At 56.5% G+C, this 12,425-nt stretch overlaps 1 protein-coding gene across 2 annotated transcripts; it reads left to right on the forward strand.

The window, feature by feature from the left end:
* The first annotated feature begins 3,164 nt into the window (after positions 1-3,164).
* LOC104563694 (ETS translocation variant 3) lies at positions 3,165-11,829 on the forward strand. 2 transcript variants are annotated; one of them, XM_062016202.1, is made up of 5 exons: positions 3,165-3,345; positions 4,319-4,381; positions 5,112-5,349; positions 7,767-7,882; positions 10,566-11,829. In XM_062016202.1, the coding sequence occupies exons 2-5, from the start codon at positions 4,336-4,338 to the stop codon at positions 11,744-11,746; spliced, it is 1,581 nt and encodes a 526-aa protein (XP_061872186.1). In that variant the 5' UTR covers positions 3,165-3,345; positions 4,319-4,335; the 3' UTR covers positions 11,747-11,829. The 2 variants fall into 2 exon arrangements, with proteins under 2 accessions (XP_061872186.1, XP_061872187.1); XM_062016203.1 differs by lacking the exons at positions 3,165-3,345; positions 4,319-4,381; positions 5,112-5,349; positions 7,767-7,882 and adding an exon at positions 8,316-8,482.
* The last annotated feature ends 596 nt before the right edge of the window (positions 11,830-12,425 follow it).

A 12,425-nucleotide genomic window follows, 5' to 3' on the forward strand; every position in this document is an offset into this window, starting at 1 on the left:
AAATCACACCCCCCCCCCTTCCCCCCCGCCCAGAGGTTTATAGGCTGGGAGCCCGGGGCTTTGCTTTGCTACTGCAGCTCGAGAAGGGAGGATGAGTTCTGGTGAGTTTTGGAGGGAGACAAGGATGGACAACGTCCTCTCTTCCTTTCCCCGAGTGCTTGGGTGAGGAGGAAGAAGGAGGCTGAAGGGTGACTTAACCCTTTGCAGCAGCATCCCCGCTACAAACCCGGGTCCTCCGTGAGGGGGTTTTGCATCCCGCAGCTATCAGAGGCACCTGGAACGAGTTGGGCAGGGGCTGGGAGCTGCCAGGGGGCACTCAGGAGCTTGGAGGGCTGCTGGATCCAACGCAGCACCTGGGGCAGCGGTACCCAAATCCCTCCCTCCCTCCTTCCCTCCTCTACCACGGAAGCACATCCCCCTGAGCCAGGGCTGGGGGGGGATGGTCCACGGCCGTGTTCACATGATGGGCTGACGACCCTCCCTCCCCCTGCTGCGGGTCAGCGTTCGCTTCCCTCTGCCTTCCCCTTCCTCTTTGCAAACCAAAGCGGCTGCAAAGAGCTGGGGGGGGGGGGGGGGGGGGGGCGCGGTATTGAGGCCAGAAGCCGCCCTGAAACGTGCAGAAAGTGAGCAGCAGGGCTCTGTGGTGTGGGGATGTGGCCGTCTCACACCTCCACCTCTCTCCCTGTACCCTGGGGTGAAGCTGCTTCAGCATCTCAGAGCCGTGTCCCCCAGCCTGGGTGGTTTTGCTTCTGGCAGCATCTCCCTGTTACCCCAAAGGAATTAAGGAGGCTGCACTCCTAAAAGCTCAGCACTGAGCAGCCTCCACAGCTTGGGGTCATCTCCCTAAGGTTTCACCTCAGACCTGCCACAGTTTGAGCCCAGCTTGGTGCAGGGGTGGTGGAGGGAACGTCCTCATCCTCACCCAGCTGGTCTGGAAGCCCAGGCTGGTCCCTGTGATGGGGATGACAGTGTGGGGTGGCACTGGGACAATAGAGGATGATATTGGGAAAGCCCCAGCAGCAAGCCAGTATTCTCCCAGTGCAGGTGGGATGCCCAGCTCAGTGTGTGGTACCCAGCAGCTGGGGATGCTGCCAGGGGAGCTGCTGGCTGGAGGATTAAATGAATCATCTCAGGTGGGCACCACACTCTTGCGACTAAGGCAGGGGTGGGCAGATGCCCACAAGTACCTGAGCTGGGGGGCTGGGGGCAGGAATAGGGGGTTCTTGGTGGGGGGCTTCATCCTCTAGATGATCCCTGTCCTGCCCTAAAGACTTCAGCTGCACAGCCCCAGCGAGTCAATGGCATCCTGGCAGTGTCTGTGCTGCTCTCCCCAACTCTCCCCCCCAACAAGACAGTGAAGGAGATCGAGTGGAGCTTTGCAGGCGGTGCTGGTGCCACCATTCAAGTGGCAGAGTTTGGCCCAGGTGGCTTTGAGAGGCCTGACCCCAAGGATCGCTTCAAGGAGAGACTGGAGATGCTGAACCAGACGGTGCTGAGGATCAGGGCCCTGGAACGAGGGGACAGTGGGGTCTACGGGGCTCGGCTCAAGCTGCACCCAGCACTGGTGGAGGATCAGGCCTTCAACCTCTCTGTCTACGGTGAGTGGCTGCACCCTGAGCTTGACAAAGGGGTTTTCAGAGGGACCATCCCGCAGGAGAGCTGAACCCAGAGCTGTCAGTGCCAGAGAAAGGGGAAGAGAAAATGTCTCTTGTTGCTGCCCTGTCACAGGGTTTTTCCTGGGTGTGTGACACTGATCCACCCCCAGCTGCACTTCCCCTTCCCGTCCAGTGGGAGCAGTGGGTGAGCCTGAGGGGCCAGAGCTGATTTTAGCATGAACTTTGTGATGCCAGGGCTCAATTTGGCTCACGCCAGGGCAGGGCTCCAGCTTCCAGCTGTCCCCTCCAGCTGCTTTGGTTGAGGGTCCCTCCATGTCCCCAAACTCCCCCATCAGGGAAGATGCCAGGAGGGGACACCGAAAGACACTTTCCAAAGCCACCATGTCTCTGGGGGTTCACCCTGGCTGGGGGGTGGCCACAATCCTCCCAGTACCAAAGTGCTGGTGGCTCAGGGTTGGGGGTTCTCCATGTTTTCTGGCCTTTTAGCAGCAAGACCATCCCATCACCATCTACGGCCAGGTGAAGGCAGCCACAGGCAACCAGGATGAGCTTCTTGGTTAGTCTGGTGTGTGCCATCAGGGGGACTCTGTCCCACCAATCCCAGGAGGACTCAGCTCTCTCCCCCACACTGACTATCCCCACTTTGTCCCCAAACAGGCCAGAGCAGCAGGATGGGGACCAGCAAACCTCCAGGAGTGGCCACCACATGGGCTGAGGGACACTTGTGACCACTCATGATATCTCCTCCTTCCCTGCTCAACATCCCCCTCCTCTCTGCAGTGGCATTTGGGGGGTGGCAAAGCTGCCACATCCCCTTCCCCCAAACCCCAGTGGGTCTGGGACAGGCAAGAGAGGGAGGGTCCAAACCCCCCAACCCTTTGGCTTACTGTTGACTCCAATAAAGTGGCTGAAGATGAGGTGTGGGTGGATTTCTGGGGGGGATGGATGGATTCCTGCACAGCTGGGTGCCTGTGTGACACACCCCTCCCCCAGAGCCCCAACACACATCTGGATCCCAGTACCGCTGGATCCTGGTACAGTGTTGTCACTCCCACCCTGCACAGCTGGATCCTGCTGCAGTGTCCCCCTCTGCACAGCTGGATACCATTGCACTGGCTTCCAAGCACAGGTGGATCCTGGTCCACTGTGTCCTCCCAACTCTGCACAGCTGGATCCCGCTGCAGTGTCCCCCTCTGCACAGCTGGATCCCGATAAAACGACCCCCTCCAACATCTGGATCCCCTTACAGCCGGCTCCCAGTGCAGTGTCGTGTTCCCCTACCACACACAGCTGGATCCCGGTGCAGTTTGTGTCCCCCTCTGCACAGCTGGATCCCGACACCGCTCCCTTCGCTTTCCGCCCAAGTTTGTCCCTCGCCGCGCCCCGTCTCGGAGCCGCGATGGGCGTGGCCCAAGCGAGCGGGCGTGGCTTGACCTGAGGGGGCGTGCCCTCGCCCTCGCGCGCGCTCTCGCCGCGGCCGGAAGCGGAAGCCGCGTGGGCGCGCGCGTGCCCGGAAGTGTGTGGGCGGTGGCGGCGGTTCCGGTTCCGGCGGCCCTGTGCGGGGGAGGCAGCGGCGGCGGCAGCGACGAGCGGAGCGCGGCCCGTTCCCCGCATCGGCACCGCGGCCCGGCCGCGCTTCCGCCGCCCCACCGCACACCCGCTTCGACCCGCCCCGGCGTCGCAGACCCTCCCCTTCCCTCCTTTCTTCCCCCCACCTTCGCTCTCGCAGGTGGGTCCCGGTAACGGGTGCGAACGAGCCGCCGCCGGCTCGCTGCGGCCGCTAGGCCCGGGGGGACACACACGCACAGGCGCGGGGGTGCGGCCGGTAACGGGGGCGGCGGGAGGGGGCGGCGGGGGGAGAGGGGAGGGCTCCGTTACCGGCTCCCGGGGGGCTTCGGGACTTGAGGCGGAGCGGGGAGGGAAGGGGAAGGAGAAGCGAAGGGAGTGGGGGGAGGGGAGCGGCCGTGCCCCGCCCGGGGCAGGGGAGGGAGCGGCGCGGCCGGGGCGGGCAGGCCGGGGCAGGCCGGCGGCGGGGAGGGGAGAAGGAAGGAGGAGAAGGGAGGAGGGGGAAAGGCGGTGCCGCTGTAACGGGAGCCCGGCACAGCCAGGCCCGGCCGCCGGCGCGGCGCCGCGGCTCCTCCCGGCAGCCATTTACATACTTTGAACATTTCAAAGGAGGCGAAAAAGAGAGAGAGGAGGGGAAAAATAACCCCAAGCGAGGAGCCGCCAGGGCCCGGCTCTGCCGGGGGCTCGTCTGGCTCCTCAGCCCCGGGGGCCTCCCCTTTCCCTCCCCCTTTGGTTACCTTTTAGGGGGCGTGGGGAACCCCCTGTTTAATCCCCACCGTCTCTTTTCCAGCCCAAGCGCTGGGGGTTGAGGAGCTGAGCTGGAATCCCCCTCCCCTTCCTTTCCCCTCCCCCTCTCCCTGGTGCATCTGGGCGAGTTCAGCACTTTGTGTATTTTGGCAGCCGAGGCCGTCTAGGAACAGAAGACAAACTGTTTGGCTTGTTTTGTCTGTCTGCCGGCCTCAGCTCGGGCAGTTCAACACCCACTTTTCCCTTCTTCCTCTCTGCTTTTAATGATGATGGAGTGAAGAAACCCAACTCAGGCTGATGATGTTGGGTTGTGTCACCCTCCCCTCCCCTTTCCTTCCCTCCCTCAATTCTGGGTGGCACTGATACCACTTTCCTTGTGTTTTCCCCAGTCAGCAGGAGGGACAAAATGAAAGCAGGCTGCAGCATTATGGATAAAGCAGAAGGAGGAGGAGGTAAGGGAAGCTGAAAGCTGAATCCTTCAGCTCCTTTGGGTCACTCCCAGTCCCCTTAACAAGAGGTGGGGGAAAGCCCAGAGCCACCAGCCATGAGGGTATTAGGGGAGTTCTAAGATTTCACCTGTTGAGAAATGATCTCAGGGATGGAGTTTGGGATTTAGAGGAAGGAAGGAAGTTGAGGTGGAGCCTTTCTTTTGGAGGCTGGCTCAGCTCCTGCCTTGAGTTTGTCTCCCTGGCAGCCTGGGAGAAGGGGGTGTGGGTGGCGTTGGAGCGTGATGCCGCTGCTGCTGCTCCTGCTGCTGCTGCTTAAGGAGATTGTGGCCATGAAGGGGGGGGGGGGGAAAAACCAACCCCCTTCCAAACCAACCCCTCTCCAAACCTCCAGCTTCTGGGGAGTGGGAACTCAAGAAGCCCCCGCTGTGCTCTGAGAGTCACTGATTGCTTCCCACCCTCATCCCTGCTCCCCCACCTCCCTGAAGCTGCACCTTTTCCCCCCTTTCAACCACCTGGGAGACAAATTGGTGCCATTCCTGCAGCTTTTGGCTTCTATTTCATGTGCTTTCCCCACCGTTGGTGGTGGCTGAGGATTCCCCAAGGAGAAGCAGCTAAAAAGAGGGAGAAAAGGAGCTGAAACCAACCAGCACTGAGGCTTTGTGCCCACGGTTGACCTTTAACCCCCCTGTCACCACCTTCAGTGACTTTCTTTCTCCTCTTTTTGTACCCCAAGGTTATCATTTCCCAGAGTGGGCTTATAAAACAGAGTCTAGCCCTGGCTCCAGACAGATCCAGCTATGGCATTTCATCCTGGAGCTGCTGCAGAAGGAAGAGTTTCGTCACGTCATCGCTTGGCAACAAGGAGAATATGGAGAGTTTGTCATCAAAGACCCAGATGAAGTGGCCAGATTGTGGGGCAGGAGGAAATGTAAACCCCAAATGAACTATGACAAGCTGAGCAGAGCTCTGAGGTGAGCACAAATCCTTCCCTGGAGCTCAGGGGGATTCAGGAGAAACTCAAATCTCCCTGCTCTGGAGGTTTTTCTCCTCCCTGCTTTGGTTTTCGAGAGGGTTGCTGTGAAATCTGAGGCTCTGGGGGATGTCAGAGGGTTGAGGCAATGTCAAGAGAAGTGGATGTTGTCCTTTTTAACACTTCCGTTTCCATCTGATCACAAAATCACCTTCCCCAAGCAGTCTCAGGCTTGTCCCACCTTCATTTGGAACACGGGGATTCTCCAAGCCACGAGGCTTCCCTCGAGCTTGAACCCTTTGGGGATCTTTTTAGTGACTCCCTCAAGCTTCAGCAGCCTCATTAATGAATTAATCAGCCTGAACAATTAATTCTCAGACATTGCTTTTGCTTATTCCAGGGCTGCAGTGTAGAGAGCAGTTCACTTTTGGGCAGGGTCTTGGCCATTTGGCTGCACTTCATTTGGGTTCATCTTCATGTTAAGAACCCCCTTGGTTGACTAATGGAGCTACAGTTGTTATCTGCCTTTCTCTATTTCTCATCATTTTTAGTGTTAATATCATCATTGAACCTATTTCTGGTAATTTTTAGGATCAATATCATCGTTTACTGCCTGTCCTTGGGTATGAGTAGAGACAGAGACAGTTGATCAGACACACACAGGGAGTCTCTGCTCCACCACACACTTCATTTGGCTTCAGAATCATCTTCACAACCCATTTATTGGACTAATTCACTCACATTTTGTATCTATATTTACCTATTTCTCTGTTTCTTATAATTTTTAGCATCAATGTCATCATTTACTGACTGTCCCTGGGTGGGATTAGAGACACAGACTTGATCAGAGGCAGAGATAGAGTCTCTGCTTCACCACACACCTCATTTAGCTTCATAATCCTTTTAAGAACCCACTTATTTGACTAATTCACTCACATTTTATGTGTCTATTTCTCATCATTTTTAGCATCAATATCATCATTTACTGCCCTTGCTTGTGAGCAGAGGGACAGGGGAAGGAGCCTCTGCTTCACCACACACTGTCCTGCATCTTGGTGGGCATTTCCCCTCTCTTCCAAAGCCTCTTCTTTAGACTCTTCCCAAGCCCTTTTCCTCTATTTAGACTCTTCCCAGGCCCTTTTCCTCTTCTTTAGACTCTTCCATAGGCTTTTTCTTTTCCCCTCCTTGATGGAAATCAGCTAGTTGAACCCCTTCACATGCTTCTCTGAGGTCTTTCAGCATTTCAAGCTGCAGGAGTGGCTGATTTTCTGACAGCTTCTGCCTATTATCAGTGTGGTAAGGTTGGACTTCGCTGCCTTTACGCCCTCTGATACCTCCGGGGTGGAGCCGCCCAAGACAAACAGGGGCAGCAAACACGAGAGTCTCCCATTGGAACAGGAAGGAAACGATCAACTGAATGGCATGGGAGTGAAAAACAGGCTCCACCTGCCAGCACTTGGTCACCTCTTGGCATCTTGAGTGTGACAGCAGAGGGGCAAAAGCTGCAGCCCCTTTATTTGGGGGGGAGCTGTGGCTCCTTTCCCTTGCTCTGTGGCGACAACCAACCTGCGTTTAACCCCCCAGAGTGCCGAGAGCAGTGGTTGTGATCCTCCTGGAACACCCTGGGGATGTTACACCAGGCTGAGAACAAACAGTGGGTGGGAGGAGGATTAAACCCACTGGCTCTGGGGCTCAGTTCTCCTTTCCTTTGATGCCCTGAGGGTGAGGAAGGTGCTGGGTTGGCTTTGAGTCCTGCCCTGGGAATACAAAGGGGTGGTTTTCATCCAAATGAATGAGCAGAAGGGAAGCAACAGGTATGAGAGCAGCAGCAACCAGCTCTTCCTGGGTGCTCTCACAACCCCCTGAGCCTCAAACACAGCACAAGCAATCCCCAAGTCTCAGCTTCTTTGTCTCATCTGGGCTCTTTTTGCCCAGCTCCATCGTTGTGCTGAGCTTTATCCTACGCCAGCCTCAGGATACATTCCCATCCTTCAGCTTCAGGGTCTTGGCAGGGGTTCATCTGTGTTTTGCCTCTTCTCCTGGGTGCTGAGACCTTGCCCTTTGTGTCTCTGTGTGTTTCCCTGGCCATGGGACCCTCAGGAGCAGGGACTTGGTGCCCCTGGGGTGCTGCACAAGAAGCTCCAGCCCTTGGTGCTGGTCTCAGTTTGAAGAGGGGTGAGAGCAGCAGGGACAGACCTGTCCTTCAGCTTTCACCTCACCTTTTCCTCCACCCTCTAAGGATGTTGAAGTGCTTTGAAAACTAAATGATGTGTTAGAAAAGGAGTTTCCTTTGCAAACCTCCCCTTCCATCTCCTCGTGGTAATGCTCTGAGCCCCTTTCTGTGGCTCCATCAGAGGTGGGTACTTAAAGAGACCCCCTCCACGTGTTTCAATGCATCTCTTTCCCTTTCCTGAACAGATATTATTACAACAAGAGGATCCTCCACAAGACAAAAGGCAAAAGGTTTACTTACAAGTTCAACTTCAACAAGCTGGTGATGCCCAACTATCCCTTCATCAACATTCGGCCCAACGGTGAGTGCAGCCCTTGGGGCTTCCTTTCCTCCTCCCATGGTGCCAAACAGGGACCCCAAAACCCCTGCAGATCTGCCCCCCCAATCAACCACCTCCTCAGGCCAACATCTAGACCTTGATCAAGCTTTATCTGAAGCCTTTTTCCCCCTCGGATTTGCCCCAAACTTGTGGGGTTTTGAGCCTGAGGAGGCTTTTCAGCTTCCCGTTTGATTCTCTTGGGACCTGTTGGATTGTTTCTCTGCATGCCAGGGATTGGCTTGGCTTTGCTTTGCTGGCCAGGGGTGGGTGGCCTTGGGATAAGAGGGTTTGTAGTTGTGTTGCAGGGTTCTTGCCTCACTCACATGTTTGCTTTATGGGGCCATATAAAATGTTGACCCTTCTCAACAAGCAGCTTTTTCAGATGGTCTCCGTGTGAGCACTATCAGAAGGTTTCACAGCTTTGACAACAATTCGCTGCTCTCCTCCCTTCTGCCTCTTATTTGCTTCACTTCTGCTCCTTTGAGATGAAGAAGGAACTTTCCTTCAGCAGCTTGTGTCCAGAGCTCAGAGTGAGCACCAAGACCAGAGCAGTAACTCCTTTGAGTTTGCCTAAACTCTCAGGTATTTCTCCATTCTCCCTCAGGCAGACTTTGGGAATGGAGCATAATTGTTCCTTTCTCATGCACAAAATACCCAAAAGCAGCCTTTTGAGTCTCTTGCCAGGAGTTTGCTCTGGGTTTATCCTAGGCCCTGTGCTGCTGGGGAAGCTCCTTTGTTCCTGAGGTGGATTAAAGTCCCCTCAGCTCTCGCTCTCCCCAACTGGGCTGATCGTGTCCATTACAACACAAACAGCACCCAGCCAGGGAAATGAGTGACCACTGAGTCCATCCAAAGAGGAGAAAACCCACTTGTGGAAGTGACTGCAGGGAGAGCAGAGGCTGCCAAAGTCTTCTGAGCCAGCCTTTCTCACGGCACCCTGCTCTTAGTTCTCACCTCCTGAAGAATCCCCCAGGGCAAGCACTTGTAGATTGAGTTAGAGAGACAGAGAGAAGGGGAAAGTAAAGCTTGAATGTTAACTCTGATACCCTGAAGGCTGAGAAAAAAAACCCACACAAACCCAAGTTATGAGCAAAGAGTTTCTCATCAGTGCTCTCCTGCAGCCTGCTCCTTGATCTGACCACTTGATGCCACCCACGTCCTTTCCCTTGTCAAGCCTCCGTCAGGCACAAATGACATTTAACCCTTCCAAAATAACCCCCACCAAGGCTTTGGGAGAACAGAATTATTCCTCCTTTACCTCTGGGAGACAGGGAAATGTGTTCTCCAAGGAGGTTTGAAGCAAAGCACGGGGGTGGAAGCTTTAGTCCCAAGCTGCACTGCAGAGCTATAATTACTCGCAGTAACGAGTCTGGGCAGTTCCCAGCTTCAATATTGCTCAGTGCTGTTCCTTTGCCTTTTTTTTTTTTTTGCCTTTCCCCCTGTTTGCAGCCACTCCCTCCTATCTCTGGGGCAAAAAAAAAAAAAAAAACCACAACCCCAGCAGTTTGGAGAACTGGAATGCACTTGGTGTAATTACAACCTGTTTTCTTGCCTCCTGGCTGGGGGTTGGGATGTGAAACTTGGCTTTTAAGGGGGGAGTGGGCACTGGAATCAAGGTGCTTCTCTCTGCCTCGTTGCAGTTTGGAAGGGAAAGGAGGATTGGGGGAAGAGGTGAGGGGGGATTGTATGATTCTCTGATGATTGAGGAGGTGGAGGGGGAGGGTTTTGCCTGGATCTGGCACGTTGTGGCACGAGCTGAGTCGTAGACAGGCGGCTCCGTAGGCACAGCGCTGGAGCAAGAGCCAGGGGGAGCTGGCAGGGTTCCTGGCACACAGGCTGCAGGGAAGATGCCTTCCCAGAAAAGCACAAAGCAGTAAAACCTCGAGCTCTGCCTGGAGAAAAACCCCACCAACCCTATCCCTGGGTCTGTTTGGAGCACTGTTGCTTTTAACCCCCTCCCTACCAAAGAGCTGTGGTGGGTCAGTCAGAAAGAGGAGGGCAAGGGGAGGGAAATTTTCCCTCAGTGGCACTGAAGAGTCTCAAAAGCTGGGCTGGAGAGAGATGAGAAGATTCATCCCCTGCAGTGCTGAGGTGTTGGGGTGGGCAGAGGCTTTAGGTCTGCAGGGGAAGGGAGCAGATGGGGAAGGCCACTCCCCACTAATCTTTGGGAGCACACTGGGATTTGCCTCTTGCTTTCCCAAACAGCCTGAGGCTCAGCTCCAACAGCAGCTCCACCTGGGACTTAACTCCCTCAGCACCTGCACCCTGAGCTCCCTCCTGTGCTGTGTGTGGCCAGTGCTGGGCTGCCCAGCTCAGGAGAGACAGGGAAATGCTGGAGCGAGGCCAGTGCAGGGCTGCCGAGATGCTGAGGGGCTTCAACATGTGTATGAGGAGGAAAGGCTGCGGGTCCTGGGACTGTTAACCCAAGGAGAAAGTGCTTTGGTGCTGAGGTGAGGGAGCCCTGGCCCAGGCTGCCCAGGGAGGGTGTGGAGGCTCCTTCTCAGGAGGTTTCCAAACCGCCCTGAACACGTTTCTGAGCCCCCTGAGCGAGGGGAACCTGCTGTAGCAGGGGCTTGGGGCTGGATGATCCCTGCAGGGCCCCTTCCCACACCCCCACCATTCTCTGCCCCCCCTGATTCCTCTCTCTCTCCCCTCCCTCTCTCAGGTGTTGTGCCCCAGAGCGCTCCCCCCGTCCCCACGGCCTCGTCCCGTTTCCACTTCCCTCCTCTGGACAGCCACTCTCCCACCGAAGACGCTCAATCCAGTCGCTTCTCCGGCGCTTCCCTCATCCCATCCAACGCAGAGCCTTTGTCTGATGGCTCTGAGAGGAAAGCTGAGGTGCCAGAGCTGGAGGATGGCTCCTCGGAGTGGCGCCGAGGGGTTGATGTGCTGGGCACCCGCCCGGCCGTGGGCTCCGGCGCCGCCGCCGCTGCCCAGAAGCGCAAACCCGACGTCGTGCTGCCTCTGTTCAGCAGACCAGGGATGTACCCGGATCCTCACAGTCCCTTCGCTGTGTCCCCTCTGCCAGGTCGTGGTGGAGTCCTCAATGTCCCTATTTCACCTGCTTTATCCCTCACTCCCACCCTTTTCTCCTACAGCCCTTCCCCCGGGCTCAGCCCTTTCACGGGCAGCAGCTGTTTCTCTTTTAACCCCGAGGAAATGAAACACTACCTGCACTCCCAGGCTTGTTCTGTATTCAACTATCACCTGAGTCCGAGGACTTTCCCTCGTTACCCGCTCATGGTGCCACCACTACAGTGCCAAATGCCCCTGGAGGAACAGCCCCAGTTCCCCATCAAGCTGCAGCCTCCTCCAGCCGGCAGGAAAAACAGGGAGAGACTGGAAAGCGCCGAGGAAGCGGCAGCCCCTCAGCTGGCAACTCCTCCAGCCAGGGTTAAGCTTGAGCCCACCATGGACAAGGAGAAGGAAGCTGAAGAGCCACCAGCTGCAAAAGGCAAAGACAAAAGCGAGAAGGAAGAAGGTTCCAGACTGGCTGAGGAGAAGGGGCCTGTGTTTGCCAGACCAGCTGCCCCGGCGTGGCACCCGGCCCCGGCGGCACCGGGCCAAAGCTCTTCCGCAACCGAAGAACTCCCAGAACAAGGAGAAAGCAGCGGGGAAAAACCCTCCAGAGAGTCAAGTGCTGAAATGGGAGCTCAGGAGAAGAGAGAAGACGCCCTGATGCCCCCCAAGCTGCGTCTCAAACGCCGTTGGAACGGTGACCGGCAGCCGGACGGCCCCGAGGAGAGGCCCAACGGCCGCCTCCACTGCAACGGGGCTCTGGGCAGCCCCCCATGCCTGGTGGCCAGTCCTAAAGCTGTGGTGGCTACCGTTGCCTCTGACACCTGAATCCCCCTCCCTGCAGCCCCTTTGTGTGAGGAGGGGAGGGGGCTGAAAAACCCACCCATCTGTGTATTTATGTAGCAAGGTTGCGGGGCGGGGGGGGGTGCTGGGGCTAGGCTGGTTTGGTTAAATTCTAGACATTTAGGGGGCTGGAGGGGGGTGTTGGGGGAGGGGTGTTGGGGGAGGGGTTTTGGGGATAAGGGGGGGAGGGGTTGTGTTCTTTGTTTTCCTTGTTGAGTTGCAGGTGAGACGGGGTCTGGCTCCTCTGGGTTGAGGGGCAAAGCGGGGCCCGGGCCTCCGGAGGGACTTGAGACACACACGGTCCAGGTTTGAACCTGCTCTGGTTCAGTCCCAGAAGCAGGAAACGTCTGAATTCATCTAATTAATTCCCTTTTAGTTTATATCTATCTCTATCTGTATATCTAATGGATCTAAGTGGAGCCTGGTGTGATGGTGGGAGAGGATTTACTCCCCCTGCCCCATTGGGAGCCACAGGGAAAGGAGGGGGGAAGCTGAGGGGAGTCACTGCAGCATCTGCAGAGCAGGGAGAGGTGACAAAAGGTGACAAAACCCCCTCCTTAAACTTTGATAGAGGGGGGTGAAAAATCCCCACCCCAATCCCCTGTGCAGCAGGAGGGAGAGGGGGAGGAGGGGAAACTGCCTTCTCCTCTGGGGAGCTGCAGAA

The sequence above is a fragment of the Colius striatus genome, chromosome 29 (assembly GCF_028858725.1).
Source record: "Colius striatus isolate bColStr4 chromosome 29, bColStr4.1.hap1, whole genome shotgun sequence".
Classification (NCBI taxonomy): domain Eukaryota; kingdom Metazoa; phylum Chordata; class Aves; order Coliiformes; family Coliidae; genus Colius; species Colius striatus.

Excerpts from the sequence above, each read along its gene's own strand:
- LOC104563694 (XM_062016202.1), top strand. The coding sequence starts at position 4,336 with ATGAAAGCAGGCTGCAGCATTATGGATAAAGCAGAAGGAGGAGGAG. Across the intron at positions 4,382-5,111 it reads TAAAGCAGAAGGAGGAGGAG|GTTATCATTTCCCAGAGTGG; the intron begins GTAAGGGAAGCT and ends TTGTACCCCAAG. Across the intron at positions 5,350-7,766 it reads AAGCTGAGCAGAGCTCTGAG|ATATTATTACAACAAGAGGA; the intron begins GTGAGCACAAAT and ends TTTCCTGAACAG.